General features: G+C 44.5%; 1 protein-coding gene across 1 annotated transcript in view; it reads right to left on the bottom strand.

Annotated features, from left to right (window-relative positions):
• Positions 1–21,577, bottom strand: part of PIP4K2A (phosphatidylinositol-5-phosphate 4-kinase type 2 alpha) — a 183,145-nt gene that overhangs the window by 54,335 nt on the left and 107,233 nt on the right. Inside the window, exons 2-3 of the mRNA XM_040248576.1 lie at positions 18,503–18,600; positions 16,716–16,812 (exon numbers count right to left, since the gene is read on the bottom strand). Of these exons, the coding sequence (XP_040104510.1) occupies positions 16,716–16,812; positions 18,503–18,600 (195 nt within the window). The remainder of the gene's footprint in view (positions 1–16,715; positions 16,813–18,502; positions 18,601–21,577) is intronic.

The following is a 21,577-nucleotide window of genomic DNA, read 5'->3' as shown; positions in this document are numbered from 1 at the left end:
CAAGGACCCACTTGTATAGCACAGGGAACTCTGCTCAGGATTATGTGACAGCCTAGATGGGTGGGGAACTTGGGGACATGTCTATGTATGGCTGAGCTCCTTCCCTGTTCACCCGAAACTGTCATAACATTGTTAATTGGCTATACCCTCACTACAAAATAAAAGTTTTAAAAAAGAACAAAATCTGTGTTTGGAAGAAATTGATAAGGAGGACATTTTCTATTCCTTGTAACTCAAATGCCAAGTCCTTCAAATGAAATGAAAATAGTGACTCTAACGCCTAGAATTATAATCAAAGTTGCTTTGTTTACCTTGTTCTTTTGAGTTGAACAAGAGCTCAGATTTCCTTTTGAATAAAGTTAGGTTCCAGCCATGGAAGGACATTTTACATTCACTGAGTGTTTGCTTATACAACAGGTATTCTGCCAAGAGATACGCACAGAGCTCTTCTCCCAACTCTGATAACATTCTTATGGAACAATTACTATTTATATCATTGTTGTTTTACAGATGGGGAGATGGGGACCAGAGATGTAAAATAACCGAGGCAAGGTCACACAGCTTTAGCAAGTGGAAGATCCAGAATTCCATCTGTAATGTGACTGGTGCCGAACCCAAGTTCTCAGCTAGTCAACTACTCAAGTAGGAAATGACTCAATTAGTGAATCCTGGGGTCTGTAGCTGCTCTGGGCTGGCCTGGGCAGGTGTGCTCTAACAAAGCTCTAGAAGATTCTGACCTGGTCCACTCCCCCAACCCCACTTCAGTCATTGGTGAGGACACTTCATCTCTGGAGGGGATGAGGTGGGGATGTGAGTGGGGCTCTCCTGGCTTCATCTCACTCCAGTGTCTAGAATTTCATTCCAGATTCAGGCTCTCCACACTCCCACTAGCTAAGTCCCTAATGCTCTCTCAGGTGACTCCCATTTGAATCTCTTTTCTCAGAGCCTCGGGAAACTCTCCTCCTTTTCCCCAAGCATATTACACTGCTTACTGGGATCAGCAAACCCCCAGCATCTGAGGAAGTCTGGTCTTCACCTCTGCTCACTGTGCCCTTGAGAACTGACTTCCACTTCCTGCCCGGCCCCACTGGATGGCATGTGAGGGACTCACAGGGAAACAGAGTCACTCCACCTTCCTCTTCCCAAGTGGGCATTCCCAAGCCCCAGTGATCCAAAGTCTGTCCGGTTAGGGGGATGCAGATGTCGTCAGAGAGGCAGGTGGGATCACTGCAGCATGACTGTCAGGGAGAGTTCCCCGTCTCTCCAGAATATAAGCTTCCTTAACCTTTCCTTTTCTAGATGAAATCCAGGACTGAGCCTTAAGAGGTCTAATGACACTGTGGAGCTGCAGCAGCTCGTGGAGGGGCTGCCCGGTCTCGGGCTGACGGAGGCGAGCGCGTTCTCACTCCCAGCACCTGCCCTGGCCCCAAGGTCGCTGTCTTTACAGCCCGAGGCCGCACAGCCCGACCTGAGTGCCACCAGGCACACCTGGCAAGAGCAGAGCCTCCCTGGCCGACCAACCAAGAGTGCTTTCCCTAGCATATCAGAGACTTGCGAGAGGCAACCCCCAGTGCCTTCAGATAGAAGGGTCTGGCTGTATTAAGTGATGGAGACAGCTGAAATTCATCAGACGGACTGAGAAGTAAGAAAAGGATTTGGGGCACGAAAACGGCTATATTAACAAGAGCTCGATTCTTAGATTTTTTTTTTTCTCCCCTGGAAAATAAAAATCCTCCTTTTTACCACTTCCTACTAAGAATAAAAGGGAAGGAAATCAAGGTGAATGTCCTGTTTGGAGGTTTTAAACACTGGCCAAAAAAAGCAATCACTGCTCTTGGCTAGTGGTCTTTTTCTTTCTGAACATTCATTTGTAAAAGGTTATTCCAAATAAAACAAGAACACTAGGAATTTTAAGATTACTAATTACTTTCAGGCATAAAAATCAAAGCAGGAATTATCAACTTAATGAAAGACAGGCAGACCAGATTATAAACTATAGAACTGACAATACATGTAGAATAACTTTTGAGGGAGAAGAGAGGCTAGCAAAGGATAATCATATTCAGCAAAGGACAGAATCAATAGCAGCATCGGTTTCACGGACTGTTTTCTTAGGTATAACGGAATATGAAAGTGTCAACGTTCTATCACGGGCTCGTGGGAGAAAACAGAATTGAAAGCTGCCGAGTCAGTGCTTCTTAAACGTTAACGGGCAATGGAGTCACCTGGGCATCACGTGACAGTGTGGATTCTGACCCAGCAGGTGTGGGGTGGGGCGTCTGAAGCACAGACGATGCCCATACGCGGGTCTGCAGGCCACACGTGAGAACCAAGAGTCTCCTGAATCGTGGCTCGATGGGGTCTGTCTGGAGCACAGCATGGTGGGTCTAGTGTGGTGAGTGTGTCCTAGTCACAAACATGCCTGCCTGAATGCCAGTCTCACTATAGTCCGTCCACCTCTGGTTTGGTTAAAATGCAAAACGTTACAGTGAATAATAACTCATTGCATTCAGTGTATTAATTCACTAATGAAATGTCTAATAATACTATGTTCAGTGTACAGATTTACAAAGTAAAGGGCTAGAAAAGGCAGAACCAAAAATGTACTAACTCCTCATAGATGCACTACTGATATTTGTTTTTCTCTTTCTGATTTATGTATATATGTAGAATCTAGAAAAATGGTACAGATGAACCTATTTCCAAGGCAGGAATAGAGACACAGACATGTGGACACAGTGGGGGAAGGGTAGGGTGGGATGAATTGGGAGAGTACCACTGACATATACACACTGCCGAGTGTAAAACAGACAGCTAGTGAGAGCCTGCAACCACAGGAACTCAGCCTGGTGTTGCGTGATGACCTAGAGGGGAGAGGTGGGTGGGTAGAGTTGGGGGGAGGTCCAAGAAGAAAGGGATACATGTATACATATAGCTGATTCTCTTCATTGCACAGCAGAAAGACAACACTATAAAGCAACCATATGCCAATAAAAATAAAAAATATTTTAAAAAATGTATTAACTTCTTAGCACAGATGCTACCTCCTTCCAAATTCTTTGCCTTTCCTTTCAGCCTCAAAGACACTGGTGATTATTTATTATAGACTTTGTATAAGGATATTGGCCCTCTCATAATGGCCTGGGATATAAGACTTGAAAAATTCTAATCTTGATTCTGTCTTAATCTTTTAATAATCACATAAGTAGTCCCAACCCACAATATCTGCTTCCAATGTCTGGAAGATTTTTTTTTAAGGCTCTTAGTTTTCTAACAAACAGTGCAATTAGGGACAAGCACACTTTATCAACAATTGGGATGTACTTTTTATAATCGCTATGAATATAAAAATGTGGAAGTCGGATTTATTGAAAGCTTTAGACAAGCAATCAGAAGAGTAAATGCAATTTTACACAAAATGTGTGGCCCTTAGAATGACTCTTAAGGCCTGGAAAAGTCCATATTTATTTCCACAACATTACTATGGGATAGAAAGAGTCAGGCGCCTTTCCCCATGTGAACATAATGAAATCGGGATACAATGGAGCCAAGTGACACACCTAAGGCTCCTGCCTAAAGCCTCTGAGGCAACCTTTTGGGGCAATTTACAAAGACAAGGCTAAATTCTGCCATTAATTAATACCATGATTGTCGATTTTCTGTAACCTCTAGCATAAGGGAGAAGTACGTGTGTTGGGGAGGGCAGTACTAAGGCAAGTGCTGGTCTGGGCCCTAGAACATTCTCTCCATCATCAACCCTTGACACCCAAAGGCTGTAAGCCCCTTTGAGCATCAGTTCCCGGGACTGTAAAGTGATGGAGAGTAAGCCGGGGTGGTGGTCTCTCCTTGGACCTCCAACAACTCTAAAATGCACTTCCGGAAAGACAGGGCACATGGTTCTAGGCCGTGGAGGGGAGCACAGGCCTCAGGGTGACTTGATGTCTCCCAACAAAAGTCCAGTGAGAGGAGAGTCCGACCGCCCTCTCAGCAGGGGCACGATAATGGCTCAAGACACCTGGGCCAGGACCGAAGGGAGACGGGAACAGTTCTCAGAGCAGCACGGAAACAGGGCGTCAGAGGCGGCAGCTGTTCTCGGGACTTCTCGCGAGAACGAGTGGACGGGCATGGTACATAGAGCGAACAGCCTGCTATCTAGAAACCGAAATTCCTCAGTGTCCTCTATTTTGTCACAAAGGAAGAGCGAACCACAGCATCATACTTGTCCACACACTTGGACAAGTCTGGGAAGCCAAGAGGAGAAAGAGGTCACAGCCAGTGAGTGACCTCCAGACCCCAAAGGGTCTCCTTATGCTTAAATAAACCTCATAGGCACAGAGCATGACAGCTGGGGGCAACCTTGGAGTCTGTTTCAAACCACCCAATTTACAGAGCAGAAAACAGAGGCCCAGAGAGCAGAAACCACTTGCTTGAGACCTGAGTGGGTCAGTGTCCGTGGAGGGCCTTGCAGAGGCCTCTGCCTCCTGTTTGAACACGTGTCTGGAGGGCATTAGGACGGACTATTACCATAGATTTTTCTGCGGTGACAAACACCTTCTCACCATAACGCCTGAGCCAGCTGGCACAAGGCCAAACCTGTCTTTGTTCTTCAAATTTGCCAAGTAAAATGTGTAAAAATACCATCAGTAACAGCCTCAATGCTAATACAGCCCAGAATCCTCAATTTAGGCTTTTATTAACATGTGTACAAACCTCTCCTGACTTCTCCTAGGAAAATCATTACTTGGCTTTCTCTGAGATGGATAGGAAACAGGGCTGTCTTCTCTCTCAGCAAGAGCTGAGACAGATGTGTTTTGAAGCAAGGCTTAAGGCCAGGAGAAGTATGCGCACTGAGCCCCGGGCTGAGAGTCAATCTGGCGCTCAGTAATGTGTCCTACGGTCCTGTAGACGGTGGTGACAACGTCAGTCCTATGAACTCTTCACATTTCCAACCACGTGGCACAGTTCATCATGTCTGTTTTAATTAATTCACGTGTTCTAAGAATTGCTGGAGGTCTGCTTTCTCTCTTGATCAGTGGCTTAATCTCTAGAAAACTGTCCAGTTTTCCTCCTTTCCTGGCTTACAACCACAATGCCAAGAATGCCAAGGCTGAATGGAATAGGAATAGTCTTTAACACTGGGGATGCTCTGGGTCACTCTCTACTATACTAAAACAAGCAAATAGGAAAAAAAATAAAAGGAAAAAATTTGCAAATCAGGACACGATTTATATGGAAGAGTGAAGTTCTAGCTGAAAGCACCATTTAACCCCCTAGTTTAAAAAGCCAAGTCTGAGATGAAGATCTCATCAGTCCAAAGCCTCCAAAGCACTAAGGCTGAGGTTGGTTTAATCTTCGTCAAGATAATTCCCATTTCCAACTTAAATATTTATTCTTGGAAACCTTCACCCTTACCTCCCTATCTGTCTTTATGAGAAAATTACCTAGTGAAATCTACCTAAGGTTTGGAGATGTCCACTCTCTTTAGAAAACAAATTCCTCGTCATGGACAGACCTTAGGGAGTTCTATTTTCTTGGAATAAGGTGACATTTTACAAACTCAAAATTGAGATTCTGAACCTCTCAGTTCAAAAGTGTCAAGTACAAAGCAAAGTGAGGATTCGAGGCCAAAGTCACAATACGAAGACAACACAAGTGGAAGTGAAACCTTCCAGGGGTCTTCTGAAACATCCTCTACAAATCTAGAAGCCATCAGAAGAACAGACATTCGAAACTCCTGATGTACACAGAAGGTTCCAAACATCAAAACTGTCTGTGTTACATTTAGTTTATTCATACTCTCATTTAGTTTATCCTTATTTTCTCAGATTCATGTTGTCATGAGGAGAGGTCTGATGACCTTTCAGCATGGATACTGAAGCTAGAAGACAGCATAACATGGTATTAGACACTGGAGCTTTCAGTTAAGACTGAGTGATTTTGGACAAGTTATTTAAGCTCTTCTTGCCTCAGTTTCCATTGTAGAAAGGTAGTAATGACAGAATCATCACCATTAAAAGTTTTCCTGGGGCTAAATGAGGTTAAGACAAAAATTTTGATAACAGTGCCTGGAATAGTAGTACTCCTTAATGGTAGCTATTATTATAAATAGAAAATTTCAACTTGGAAGACATTTAGAGATACAGCTCAATAATAGCAAATTACTCTGTAATTTGGTAAGTCAAAAATGAAGGACTTATAGAAGGGGCTCTTCCAGTTGGCTTTTCCTTTTTCTTTTGGCTGCACGGTTTATGGGATCTTAGTTCCCCACCCAGGGATTGAACCCATGCCCCCAGCAATGGAGCCTTAACCACTGGCCTGCCAGGAAAGTCGCTCCAGTTAACTCTTGATTCCACCCTGGCCAAGCCTTTGGTTGTGTACCCAGTGAAAATGAAGAACCACATTCTTGCCACTCTCATACTATCCATTTCATGGCTTACTTTCTACAGCCCTCTGTAGGAACCAGTTGCAGTTTGAAAAAGAGAATTTAAAACATTTTACACAAAGAATTTTCAAGTTGAAGATTCCTACCCTGCACGGTTATACATGGCTCCTGCTCCACTTCTGGCATCCTCTCCAACCAAAGGGCAGGAAGGACAGCGGAGGAGCGAGCTGATCCTCTACGGGACAAAGCAAGCGCAGGAGCTGGGGAGACCCCTGCCTGAGGAGGAGAGGGGCAAAGCAGGCTGGCTGAAGATGCCAGCCAACTGGAAGGTACAGGACAGGGAATGTCAGGGAGCCAGACAGATTGGCCTTGGGTGACCTTGAGGTGGCAGCCAGGGCGAGAAGGGTGACCAGGGGCAGGCTAGATGAGAACTTGAGGGGAGAGGAGGAGGTCTGGAAGAGCAATCTTGGGGTGCCGATCTGGGAAGTCATTTACGGAACGTGCTGGGCGGCCACAAAATCCAGTTTGATGCAGAGCCTTAAAAGGCTTAATTCAACGTTGAAAATACACACGTAATAGAAATCTGCAAAGGTAGGCCAAGTAGTGGCTCCCAGCCTTTCTTGATTACCTTTCTTTCCTCTTCATGTTTTCAGGTCTCAGCATGTGTGGTAGAAAGAGAAGCAGTGAGAAGTTAAGGGCTATTAGGCCCCCCTCCCAATGCCCCTCTTGCTCCTTACTCTGTTATTTGATTATCTGCTAAGACAGTCGGACTTGATTGTCTCTAGGTTTCCTTCTTGCTCTACTATGAGGATTCATTAATGTGCTTCTGCTTTCAGTTTGCAGAAACCAGGAAATGGACAGTGATTTGCTTTCAGTTTGGGGGGACCTAATGATAAGATTTTCCTGGTAGCTCAGATGGTAAAGAATCCACCTGCAATGCAGGAGACCTGGGTTCGATCCCTGGGTAGGGAAGATCCCCTGGAGAAGGGAACTGCTACCCACTCCAGTATTCTTGCCTGAGAATGAATTCCATGGACAGACCATGGGGTCGCAAAGAGTTGGATATGACTGAGCAACTAAGACTTTCACTTTCAATGATAAATGCACACAGATTGCTTTTATTCACTGGCTACCCTTTTCTTCTGTATATTTGATAGCTGTATATTATAAAGTATGTAATGCCTTCAATTCACTTGTTCTAAATGAAAATACTTTAACACAAGCCCCATACGTCAAGAAAAAGGCAGCCAAAATCAATGGTGGAGGAGAAAAAGGTCTCATACCAAATATAAACTAATCTTAAACTCCAAACATTCTTTTTCCTTAATGGCTTTACTGAGATATAATTCATGTACCAGACAATTCACCTATTTAAAGCCTACAAATCAATAGTTTTTAGTATGATTACACAGGTAAACCACGACCACAATGAATTTTAGGACATGTTCATCAACCTCAGAAGAAACCCTGTATCCATTAACAGTCAGTCCCATTCCTGCCCTCTGCCCTACCAGCCCCCACCCCCTCCCCCAGCCAACTAGTAAACCATTTCTCTACTTTCTTAGAGACCTGCCTGTTCTGGACATTTCATATAATGCAATCATCCAGGGCGCAGGCATTTGTGACTGGTCCAAACATTCTCCCTGCAAGTCCCCTGAGCATACCTATCACCCCGAGGGCCTGGTGGCAGACCCAGGCTGTGTTTGGGTGAGCAAGGTGGCATCGTCGGTGCTCTCTATTCAGTCCAGTGCAGCAAACATGTGACAGCAAGTCCATGCTGTTTCCTAGGATGCTGCCAGGCTTGCTGGGGAGCTGGGGATAAAATAAACTGACAAAAATTAAAGTTCCAGAGTAAAGCTATTAGATGCAGGGCATGTAAGAACAGGATAACGTAGTCTGTGTTTCAGGATGATCCTGCCACTAGATAAGTAAACTCACTTTCCACCACTCCCGTTTTCCATAGCCAGATACATCATGTATCTTAAGGAGACAGGCTGGGATCTGGGACCCTTTGCTGCAGTGCCTGCACCTGAACAAACATCTCCTCCAGCAACAGATACAAAGAAACTATAAGGGACTAAAAAATAACTGTGAGGAGTTCTGACAATTTATGAGCAAGACACAAAAGGGTCCAAAACCCAACTGCCAGCTCTGAGGTGTCTGGAGCAAAACCAGGGTACTGCCCATGCGCCCTGCACAAAGTGCCACCAAGGGGTGGGCAAACCACCAGTCAACCCTCCAGCCAGACCCCTGGACCTGGTCCTGCCCGTGCCCTCCGCCCATTTCAAGGCCCAGCTCACGTGCTCTCAGGGAGCAAGCGAAGGCACCTGTTACTTGTTTGACTTTCTCACGCGGCAACAGGAGTCCCAGTAAAGCCTTGCCTGCATTTAGCCTCATCAATTTCCATAGATTAAGGAGTCCAAGAACCCTCGCTGGTAGCATTGCAAAACCCCAATGCAAAACCCTCAAGACCAGCTTCAAAGCTCTAGTGCCATGTCAGACTCAACAGGAAATAAAGGAAGATGAGAGATGAAAACTCACTCTTGAATGGACTGCTTACATTTATAATTGGAAATTCATTCTCCTTTCCCTAAAGAAAGGGATTAATGATGCTTGCCTTCCTCCCCAAGCCTCTAAAAGTCTGCATTGAAGATGTTTATTTCCACAGTGGGAGGCCCAGGATCACTGGGGCCCCCAGAGGGAATGGAGGAAATGTCAATTTAATTAGCTCATCTTTACCACCAATCTTTCTAGACATCTCATAAAAATGTCATGATTTACCAACCATTATGGTCCCCTATCCAATTTTTAAAAACCCAAGCATTTTGAACATTTAATTCTCTTGAACTACTCATATAGTCTTGTAGACATTTGGGTTTTTTTTCTTCCCCATTTTGACATGAGCTTGTAATTTCTGCTAAAAAGCATGTGTAGAAGTTTTTCTGTTTCGTCAACGGAAAAGCCACGTACAAAATCAGCTCCGCCATGTTAAAACGTGTCAAGGTAGCACCTTACACGGGAGACACGGTAATACCAGCACAAGAGCCCGAGTGACAGTCACCTATGGCCTCGGAGAGCGTGGCGTTCTTCCCCTCACTTCACAGATGAGAAAATCGAGACCTACCAGGGCTGAGTGGATGGATTAAGCAACCGTCAGTCACAGCAACCATCACTGAAGAGCCAAGATGCAAACCAGCTTCCCAACTCCCACGAAAATGTTCTTTCTCCCAAGCCGGGCTACCTGTTTCAGGGACCTGCCACCTGGAAGCCGGTCGCTGCCTCATTGACAACTCAGAATTATAATTACATGCCTCAGATCACACGGGCCAGGGGCCAGGAGCCAGAGCCCGGATCGGGGTGCCTTCTGGCTTTGCATTTGATGGTGTGAGTGAGCAGATGGTCCTCTGACCCCATCAGGGAGGGCAAGGCCAACACTCAAACAAGAACATCATCATCAAGGATTAAAAGCCCACTGGGTTTAAATCCTTGGATTACCCTCCTGGGGAATTTCAAAGAAAGTCTGAGCAGTGATGCCAGGCATGGAATGGCTTTCATTGCAGAGGCGGGTGTAGACGCAGTGCAATTGAACACTTATTAACAATGAAACAACTGAGCAGAAAAGAAGGACACAGAAACGAATGGTAATGACCGGCAGAGAAAGACAGAGTTACAGGAACGTCTGCGTGCTGTAAGGTTGCCTTTAAAAAGCTCAGGTTGGTACTTGCCTGAGACTAAAATACAAGAGGCCTGTGTCCGAGGCGGCGTCCGACCTGGACAGGAGCTCCCTGGGCGGAAGTGACTGTCAGCGCTCGGCTGAAAATCGCACGACTTCACCCAACATGAGTTCAGGAACAGAAAACGAGGGCTCACAGCCAGCCTGAGTTGCCAGGTAGGGCAATTTGCGATGGGGCAGGAATTGATTCAACACTTAAGAAGCAACAGAAAAAGCATATGAAAAACACCTGAGAGTGCTGCCGGGCCAGGAGGGAGTTTTCCCAAAAGTCTATTCAGAGACCTGTCCAAACTGAGGGCTGATAGGCGCCCTTTGATTTTCAGCCCAGGCAGAATTTCTGTCCGATGTTCGTTGTGAGGTTCATGGTAACTAAGCTGAGAGGCCAACACGTGTGAGGAGAAACTGTGAAAGAGCGGGCAGGGCAAACCCAAGAGATGACAGACAGTTACACAGGAATAAAAGAGGGCTTACCTGACTCGAGTCAGCAAACTCGCAGTGCAGACAGGACGAGAACCACTGTGTCTTTCACCCCCAGATCTGGGCCTCTGCACTTGACCCCAATCCCAGGGCACCCAACTACATGCTGACTAGCCTCACACAGGCACCTCCAGGCCATCTCCACATTCACAGGCTTAAAACTCAACTTCCACTCTCCCTCCCCCATGCCCACACTTCCCTCCCCTGTTGACTGGCACCCCCATGCTCCTGCTTTCTCAGGGTCTGACACCTCGGCTCCTGTCCTTTGATCCTGGGCTTTCCCTTCTCCCCATTCTGTGAAGCTGCTCTCAGCTCAACCCTGTCTGTGCCAAGTGCCCTCATCAGGCCTCTTCACTCACTGGGGTATTTCATAGCTTCCTAATTACTCTACCTCCCTTTGATGCATTCTACACGTAACCACCTCGATTTGCTTTTAGAAAATCAAGATATTATCACATTACTCCCCTGTGCAAAATCCACAGTGCTGGGGCTTCCCTGGTGGTCCAGTGGTTAAGAATCTGCCTGGCAATGAAAGGGACATGGGCTCTGTGCCTGATTGGGGAACTAAGATCCCACATGCCACAGAGCAACTAAGCTCTCATGCACTGCAACTGCTGAACCCTAGCTCCGAAACAAGAGAAGCCGCTGCAATGAGAAGCCCTCACATCGCAACTAGAGAGAGTAGCCCCCACTTACTGCAACTAGAGAAAAGCCTGGGTGCAGCGACGAAGACCCACCATGGACAAAAAAAATATAAGTAAGTCTTAAAAAAGAAAAATCCTCAGGGCTGCTCTTGGGCTGGAGAATCCAGTGGAGGTCTTTTTCCCAGTTCCCAGTTTGAGTTCCCTTTTTCCTCTCCACTAGCCCACCACCATCTGGCTCTGGCCTCCGCATTCTGGTGCAGAGGCTCATTTCTCCCAGGAATTTCCCCTCAGCCCTTCCTCCCTTTCTTCCTCAAATGTTTCTTAACTGTCCAGAGCCAGGCTGGTGCTCACCCCTGTACCTGCAAACCTGGTAGACAAGCTACACTCAGCTTCCACCTTCAGACAGTTTCAGTTATATTTGGGAAAACTACAAACACCATGATAGACTTTAGAGATAATGGTAGAATTCTTTCCCCAAGTTTAGTACATATTAAAGGTCTTTGATGAGATGGATGAAACTGGAGCCGATTATACAGAGTGAAGTAAGCCAGAAAGAAAAACACCAATACAGTATACTGATACATATATACGGAATTTAGAAAGATGGTAATGATGACCCTTTATGCAAGACAGCAAGACAGACACAAATGTATAGAACGGACTTTTGGACTCTGAGGGAGAGGGAGAGGGTGGGATGATTTGGGAGAATGGCTTTGAAACATATATACTATCATGTAAGAAACGAAGTGCCAGTCTATGTTCGATGCAGGATACAGGATGCTTGGGGCTGGTGCATGGGGATGATCCAGAGAGACGATATGGGGTGGGAGGTAGGAGGGGGATTCAGGATTGGGAGCTTGTATACACCCATGGTGGATTCATGTCAATGTATGGCAAAACCAATACAGTTTTGTAAAGTAAAATAAAGTAAAAAATAAAATTTAAAAAAAAAAAGTAAAATAAAGTAAAAAAAAAAATAAAGGTCTTTGACACTTGAGAATTTTTGAACTGGAAAGAAGAACATCAAAAGTTTAATAAAATGTTAGCTTTTAAAATTAGAATCCTCTGTTACCAATACAAAGAGGAAAACGCATCAAATGCGAATAATAAGAGATTCTAATTCAGGAGACTCAGCAGAGGAAAAGCAAGCCTGGTATTATCCTTCACAAAGAGCCAGAGGGCTGGGTTTCTATTATGTGGTGTATTTAACATTAACTGCACCATTGCTCGGAGAAGGCAATGGCACCCCACTCCAGTACTCTTGCCTGGAAAATCCCATGGATGGAGGAGGCTGGTAGGCTGCAGTCCATGGGGTCACGAAGAGTTGCCTGGAGAATCCCAGGGATGGGGGAGCTAGAGTTGGACACTACTGAGCGACTTCACTTTCACTTTTCTCTTTCATGCATTGGAGAAGGAAATGGCAACCCACTCCAGTGTTCTTGCCTGGAGAATCCCAGGGATGGGGGAGCCTGGTGGGCTGCTGTCTATGGGGTCGCACAGAGTCGGACACGACTGAAGTGACTTAGCAGCAGCAGCACCATTGCAACCCTGCCTAACTTTTTGGTTTCCACTGGGCAATCCTCTTCTGCAGCTCAGAAATTTTAACTGAAGTCTCCAGCTGACTTGCTAGGCTTGTCATTGACAGGCTCTGGTACTCAAGAGACTGCAAAGAGGGATGATGTTCTTCTTTCTTGAAGAACATTAACAATCAAGACATCTAGGTTTCTGTAAATCTCACCAGCATCCATTACAGAATCTGTCATGTAATGTTTTTTTCAAAAGGAACTTGTTCATCCTTTCTCTTCCTCTGCATTCCCTATGTCTATCACAGAGCTCGATACACAGTAGGTGCAAATAAACACACTGAGTTGATAATTGTGCATGAAAACACCCACCTATGGGGACTAGAGCTTAAAGTGGCAGAGATCAAAGAAACAAAAACTATAGCAACAGTAATGGTGGAGGCTTCCAGGGGAGCATTCATCTTGAAAGACATCTTAAAAGAATGATCATGGAGAGACATTGTCCCAACAATGATCGGAAGAATATGTATCAACACTGAGCATATCACAAACCAAAGTAATTTTAACAAGCACTAACAAGTTGGAGAAAGTTCTGAATCTGGAAGCCCTGGGCATACATACGCGCACGCACACACACAGGTTTACATATGTATGTTAAGTGATACTCTTGTTAATAATGAGTGTTCTAGAACAGTTGCTTGACTTTAACAGCAGAAAGGAACTGTTTTTTAAAAGACATTCAAGGAATCAAAACCAAAGGAAAGACAACAAATGTTTATGGAGATAGCAGGGAAGCTTCTCAGTTTTAGAAGCTGGCTGAGGAGGTCAGTTGTTTAATCACTATGTTCTACTTTGATCAGATGGATGATACTGACCTGTTTTCAGGTGCAGCAAAACGGCATTTATAAACACAAGGCAGGTGGTGAACACTTATGCTTTTGATTTAACATGAAAGTTTGAATGTGAGCTGGATGGTGGGCTCCCTTACTACACATAGATTTAAAAGTCCTCTGTCCAAAAAGCAAGCATTTCAGAAAAATAAACACAGCAAGGCAACGGGAACATGGAGGGGCCTGGGCCCCTCGAGCAATCCAGAGTCTCCAAAAGACAACGAGACTTCGGATCATTGACCCCACTTTCCAAATCAGATTGGGAAAAGAGAGTTCAACTTGATACTAGGTGACAATTGATAACTGTTACCTGTTCTGGCCACAACGAATGAAGAGTCTCGGGAGAAGTTACTCCACAACAGAGGAGCTGACACGACCTCCCCTCCAGTCCGGACCCCAGGAGGTGCTGCCGCCCCCGCCCCCGCGCACGTGCACGTGGCGCCACCGCCCCGCCCCCAAACACACACGTGCATGAGGCACCAACACCCCACGACGTGCATGCAGCACCTCTGCGTGCCAGGCTAGGTGTATGCAGACGCCCAGAGGCACCAACCCAGAGCCAGAGTTGGCACAAGTTCCTCCCTTTTTCCAAACCGAGTAGGCAATACAGTGGGTTGAGCCTCACATATAAGATCTTGTCTTCAGTTAGGGGCCCTGCCCTGGCTGAAAGTATTTTAAGAGGTACAGACATTGAGAAACGAGCACAGAAACGGGGATGGAGGCCTGAACTCTCGGCCCTCCTTACCTGCTGACTCCGTAACCGCAGAGTCCACCAACCGCAATTCGACCGGCAGTAGGTGGAATCCGTGGATGCGGAGGAACTGCACATATCTGGTTTACCGAAATTACTTTAAACACTCACTTTAAAAAAAAATACAGTTGCCAAAGAGAAAGCAGCAGTCTAAATGCCAAAAGCACCAAACATGGATGAGGAAAGGAGTGGTGTTCAAATGATTAACTACACTCACACTGGTTTTCCCTTGTACTGATCTCTCAGGCTAAGAGCTTAACAGACTTGCCAATTAGTTACATGTGAATCACCCTCCAGTTGCCTAATCTGCCTTCAAAGTTTGTACTCAGCTATTTGCCCTTACTTAAATTTCAACTTACAAGGTTTTGTTTTTAGGGAGAAGAGAGAGGGAAACCAGCCTCCTGTTCTAATATTTCAGCAACTAAGGATCTAATGGGTCCCTTTTAGATCTCATTTAACAGAGCTGGTTCTCTGAAGAAATATGACTTCATTGTGGTAAAGAGTTAAGGAATCTAACAAGATCCTGTTTGCATTGGCCCTGAAAGTCAGTTTCTATGAAATGCATGTGTAGCTATTTTATTAAAAAAAAAAATTTTTTTTAAGGGGGGAAGGTGAACAAAGGAAGAAACACACTTGAATGCAGCATCAGAGAGAGGAGATTTTCTTAGGAAGTCAGTTATCAGTTGTTATTCTTTTTAAAGTACACAGTTTATTTTCACATGGCCTCTTGAAATGTAGTTAACAGTTCTTATATAATGGAGAATTATTCCTTTTTATTTTATATGAAATATATTCTATATACATATATATATCTTCTAATATATTACTATTCCAAAATTTATCCTTTAAAGGTGACTTGCTTTTGCAGCAGTAAATGTCAAGTCCAAGTGTGACTGAAGTTCTTTCTCTCTTACACACGAAGCCCACACATGAATGCTGGCTCCACCTCAGTTTTTAAAAGCAAACCTCGTGACCACATCCTCCTTGCAGGGTTCCCCTCCACCCTCTCTGGGGCGCACTGGAGCCTCTGCTCAGAACCTGGGTCTCTAGGGAACCTGGGCCTGGTCCACAGAGGAGGGAATGTCACCCATAGCCTGGCCAGCGTTGTGTGTGTGTGTGTGTGTGTGTGTGCTAAGTCGCTTCAGTTGTGTCCAAATCTGTGCAACTCTATGGACTTTAGCCCACCAGGCTCCTCCGTCCATGGCAAGAATACTGGAGTGGGTTGTCACATCCTCCTCCAAGGGACCTTCCCAGCCTAGGGATCCTTTTTCAAAACATGGTGGCTTGAAGGCTCCTCAGGCGTGAATGAGCCTATGAGAAATTCTTGAAAACTTTCAACAGTGGGACAGGACGGGGAGGCCACAGATGTATAGCAAAGTCTATTAACTAAGCTTGATTGGCCTTGGGGACCTATTCTTTAAGAGAAAGTACAGGATAAGCTGTGTCAATATTCACCTTGCAAGGTCACCCAGGGAATAGGACGTGTGATGCAGGATAAGTTAGAATTTCTGGTTTGGGGCAAATGAGAGAAAGTGTTTAGTAGATTTAAAATAAATTGGTACAGGAATTCTCAGCAGTCCAGTCCTTAGGACTGCACACTTTGACTGCCAAGGGTGGGGTTCTATCCCTGGTCAAGAAACTAGGATCCCACAAGCCACGTGGTGTGGCCAAAAAGTAGAAATTAATTGATTGATTACATTTACAAGTCAGTATTCACACAATAAAACGACTGGACTGTCATAAAAGACCAGGAAGCAGCCCTGGTATCTCCTGACTTAGATTTCTGCTCTTAAAAAAAATCCTTGGCCTTTACGAATCTGGCCGGCTCTCTGAAAATCAGGTAACTGACGCCAGGTGCGCTTTCAGGAGAAATGGCCGTGTGTCAGCAGGTCCAAGAGCCCACGACTCGATTTTAGAAGTCAAAACTGACAACTGGGCAAACATGGGGACGAAGGCAACAGGGCACATCTTCACGTGGTGGGGCGCAAGAGCAGGAGCTTGCAAGCACAGAAGGGTCCCCCAGGCTGGCGGGCTTCGGCTGGCGACAGCGGTGCTGCTGTCACTCAACCATTCTGCACCGCAGGGCCCCACGGGGGCCTCGGGAAAAAATGCAATGAAATTACAATGAGATCATACTGATAACGGGCCCTAACCAAAAGAACCTCTTATTTCAGAAAGCACACTTAAAAATTCTTCTAGAAAATGGAAGTTACTATTATCTAATTACTTGACATGAAAAAAACATAAATTCTATTTTACGGAGCAAAAGGCATGAGTGAAACCCATTTGAGATAAATGTTATGAAAGGAGCTCACCTGGAAATCCTGATCATCGATTCCAAACCTCTCCCGCAGGTTACGGAAAACCATGGGGCAGTATTCCTTAAACTTGAAGTGGCTCGGCATGTTTTCTCTGAAACAGTCAGATTGTGGAATAAAGTTCAGATGTACAAACAGTGAATCTGCCACCATCCTGCTCACCTGCAGCCAATGACGTGCTTGGGGCTCCCCACCCACAGAAGGCACAGATGGGCTTCAAGTGAACTTGCTTGAACGCGCTTGTGTAAGAGAACTGAGGTCTATAGCTGTTGCAACACACAGTAAGATCCAGGGGCAGAAGGGACAGATGTTCAGGGGGACAGTAAAAGAGAAGCAAAAGGCTTGGAGAGTGAGGGAAGGGCAGCAGACACAGTACAAACCATGCCCCCCACATCCTAACAGGGTGGAGTGAAGTGGAAGTCCCTCGGTCTTGTCCGGCTCCTTGCGACCCCATGCACTATACAGCCCATGGAATTCTCCGGGCCAGAATACTGAAGTGGGTAGCCTTTCCCTTCACCAGGGGATCTTCCCAACCCAGGGATCGAACCCTGGTCTCCCGTGTTGCAGGCAGATTCTTTATCAGCTGAGCCGCAAGGGAAGCCCTCTAATAGGTTACCTTCTAAGGCTTACAAAACAAGACCTTCTCTCACTCCTGGCTCGACCTGTTTTATCTTTTATGTAAATACCGAATTCTAAATTCACATGGAAAGATCCCCCTCAAAAGGTCAACCTTTAAAGAGCATTACGAGAATAATTAACACAGCAGCTTCACGTTAGAACAATGACCCTATTAAGAAATTTCACAGTGGATCCTCACGTGAGAGAGATGTCTCTGGGTTCATCCCACTCATTCAGAATTGCTTCCTCCTTTTTGTTCACACATGCACACACACACACACCCCTTTATCGTGGTACTCTGTACATACGACAGGAAATGATGGTAATTTGTACATGTGTCCATTTTCAATCACTTGCCTGACTGTGAACACTCTGAGGGCAGAGTATTCTTTAAAAAAAAATTTTTTTTTAAGATTTTCTTTTTTTTTTTTTGGATGTGGACCATTTTTAAAGTCTTTTAAAAAAAGTTACTGAATTTTGTTACAATATTGCTTCTTTTTATAGGTTTTGATTTTTTGGCCTTGAGGCATGTAGGACTGTCAGCTCCCTGACCAGGGATCGAACTTGTGCCCCTTGCATTGGAAGGCAAAGTCCCATCAATGGGCCACCAGGGAAGTCTCAGGGCAGGATATTTCTTATCTATCCTTGTATGTCCGGCTCTCAGTGTAGTGCCACAGAAGGTGCTCCCTAATGATGTCTAAAATGACATTCAAAAGAGGGAGAAATAGTCTTGATGCCCAACATGGCTTCCAATTACATTTTATAAAAATGCACCTTAAGTCCTTATTGTTCTAGGAAGCAGTCATTTCTGTTCATGAAGGAATCATCAGCAGAGTTTTGTGTAAGGTCTATAGCTGAGGTCTATAGCTGCTAAAAAAAAATTCCAAGCAATTTACAGCTTCAAACATTTAAATTATAATGAGAATATCACTTTTAACATATAAGATATTCATAGAGAACAATATGCCATATGGCAAAAAGATATTACCCAGGAGGGCCTGCTGTTGCTTCTCTGAAAATGACAGATGGTTATGTTTATCACAGGATTAACTTCATCAGCAAAACTTTACTCCCACCCATTGAAAAATAATGTGATTATAGAAATTCACAAAAACCATACTCCTGGCAGCCACATCAGTTCTACAAAAGGTCGTGCTTGTACTTACTTGTTAAAAAGGTGATTGTCCACCTTTATCTTTGAATAGGCTTTGAAGTCATCTGGCATCAACATAACAGGGATTTGAACATGGCTCAGTTCATTGATCTAGGAAAACAAAATAAACGGCACAGGTTGTTAGCATCTAGGTGGGAAGCACTTATCTTGAACACTTCATTTACCAAGGAAACCTGGTGGATGCTCGCCCCTCCCAGACCACTTTCCTCCCTGTTTCCATCCTGCAGCTGCTTCCCTCACTCTCTCCTAGGCCACCACCATGGTCTCCCACCTCACACCCAGCTCCAGCTTCCCCTGCTCAACCCTGCCTGGCACCGGCCTCCAGGATGGCAGAGGCAAGAGAGGCGTTCTGGGGGTGAACCCTCACAGTCAGCTGTCCCGGCTCCTCTCTATCCATCTTCCCACGTCCTCTCCAGAGCCTCAACACAGAGCTCCTTTGATCACATGTCCAGGGCAACTTCCTTCTATAAATACTATCTGAGAAAGAGGGCCTTTTAATTTCTGATATAAATATTTGTGGAGGGACTTCTTTTGTTGGTTGTCCAGTGGCTAAGACTTCCTGTTCCCAATGCAGGGGACCTGGGTTGATCCCTGGTCAGGGAACTAGAACCCACCTGCCGCAATGAACATCGAAGACCCTGGGTGCCGCAACAAAGACCCAGCACAGCCACATAAAGAAAGAATTTGTTGAATTAGTGGATATGACTATTTCTTTATACTTTGGAGGTACTCAAAAGGCACACTGTCATCCATGCGGTCTTTACCTTTCTTATGGGACCTAATTTAAAAATAAATATTAGGGTTAGGGTAAATTCCTGGTAAATTCCTCTTCTGAATTTACCAGAAGAGGAAACTTCAGGAAGAAAAGAAAAGAAACATATGGCCATGGGGTTAGATGACAGGGAAGTGGGTTGGACAGGGGTCAAGACAAAGGCACATCTTTATGTGGTTACAGAGAATAAGAGGTTAATCCAACTCGGTTTACATTCCCATGAATGGCTGGGACAGCTTTTGACACCTGATTGAAAAAGCTGAACCTTCTCTTGGTTAATTATTTCTGTATTTAGCTCCCAAGTGATAAGTCCCTGGTTACTAGTAATAAAAATCATGTTAAAGGTTTATGGGTTCAGTCATTAAGTTTGCAACCCCACGGACTGCAGGCTTCCCTGTCCTTCACTATCTCTTGGAGTTTGCTCAAATACATGTCCATTGAGTCGGTGATGCTATCTAACTATCTCCTCCTCTGCCACCCTCTTCTCATTGCCTTCAATCTTTCCCAGCATTAGGGCCTTTTCCAATGAGTTAACTCTTCGCATCAGGTGGCCAAAGTATTGGAGCTTCAGCATCAGTCCTCCCAATGAATATTCAGAGTTGATGTTCTTTAGGATTGACTGGTTTGATCTCCTTGCAATCCAAGGGACTCTTAAGAGTCTTCTCCAGCACCACAGTTCGAAAGTATCAATTCTTCGGTGCTTGGTCTTCTTTATGGTCCAACTCTCACATCTGTACATGACTACTAGAAAAACCACAGCTTTGACTCTATGGACCTTTGTCAGCAAAGTGATATCTTTGCAAAGTAAATGGAAGATGCATGGCAGGGGTTCTTAGTTTCAAAAACAAAAAGCAAAATGAGTTTTCTTGATACATCAGGGTTGTTAACCCATTGCTGGGTTCATAGAAAGTACAGGAAATTGTTAAGACTCGCTCCTTCTCCTAAAGTGAGTTTAATCCATAGGGCATGTGGAGACCATTAAGTAAGCCTGAAAGGAGGGGCTTCTGTGAAGATAAACGCCAATTTCACAGTTTGGGTCAAAGGATAGCTGGAGAGCTCAACCGAAGACTGCAGCACTAAACTAGAACTCTTGAAGGAAGCAAAAGTGGTCCCAACGGCCAGTGGAAATAAATGCAAACGGTGCGTGGAAGAAAGCACTCCTAACACAGTCCTTCAGGATTCCCACAGATGAAGTGCAATCAAATTTCGGGGCACAAAGAAATGAGAGTTAACAGAAAACTGATATTATGTTCAAGACTTCAGCTAGTAGAACAATCAGATACAGAATGGAAAATTAAGACTATGTATAAAATGTGTGGAGAAGGGACTTTCCTGGTGGTCCAGTGGATAAGACTCCGAGCTTCCAATTCTGGGGGCATGGGTTCGATCCCTGGACAGGGAACTAAGATCCTACATGCTGTGTGTCACAGTCAAAAATTTAAAAATAAATAAAGAATAGTGGTTATAGTGCTCATGTTCTGTTCAGGAGGAGAGGTAAGATATTAACTGCAGATGTTAAGTATTATGCCATAAGTTTAAGGGCAAACATTAAAAGAATAAGAAACACAGTGTATAACTTCCAAACAGAAAAACAGAGTAAGAAGAGAAAACTCAATTATAAAAAAGGAAACACAAGCAGGAAGAAAGAAATTTTTGCACAGCAAAAGTGGGACAAATAGAAAGTTACTGATAGAAATAAATCTGGATATATACATAATCACAATAGGCATAAATAAACTAGCAGTTAAAACTAAAGGTTGTCAAAATGAATTAAAAACTATAAGTGATGTGCATGAGACAACTTAAAACATAAGTTGTCAAATACATCAAAACTTAAGGAATAGAAAAAATATATTACATAGTACTAAAAATTGCTGGAAAGCTAGCCTAGTTTTATTAATATCAAATAAATGAATAAGACAAAAGCATTACTGAGGACAAAGAAGGTCTAGACACAGTGATAAAAGGTTCAATTAGCAAGGAAGGCATGATTCCAATGGTATAAGGACCTAATTAATCTGAGAGTATAGAGCAAAAATTGTTAGAACCTCAGGGAAAATGGGCAATTAAAGAGGCACATTTGCATACGCTTTTATTGATATAGTTCAGACAGACACAAAATGAAGAAAGTTAGGGGTTTAAACAATATATTGAATATCATTCACTTGGTATTTGTTGCACACCTATTATTGCCAAGTATTCTTCTTCCAGACACTTGGGTTACATGGTGGAACAAAACAGATTAAGATGCCTGCCCTCTGGAGCTTCTGTTTTAGTGGGAAGAGTCAGAAGATA

This window comes from Oryx dammah, unplaced genomic scaffold (assembly GCF_014754425.2).
Source record: "Oryx dammah isolate SB20612 unplaced genomic scaffold, SCBI_Odam_1.1 HiC_scaffold_10, whole genome shotgun sequence".
NCBI lineage: Eukaryota > Metazoa > Chordata > Mammalia > Artiodactyla > Bovidae > Oryx > Oryx dammah.
The sequence above is the reverse complement of the archived record's forward strand: the minus strand, read 5'-3'. Positions and strand labels throughout refer to the sequence as shown.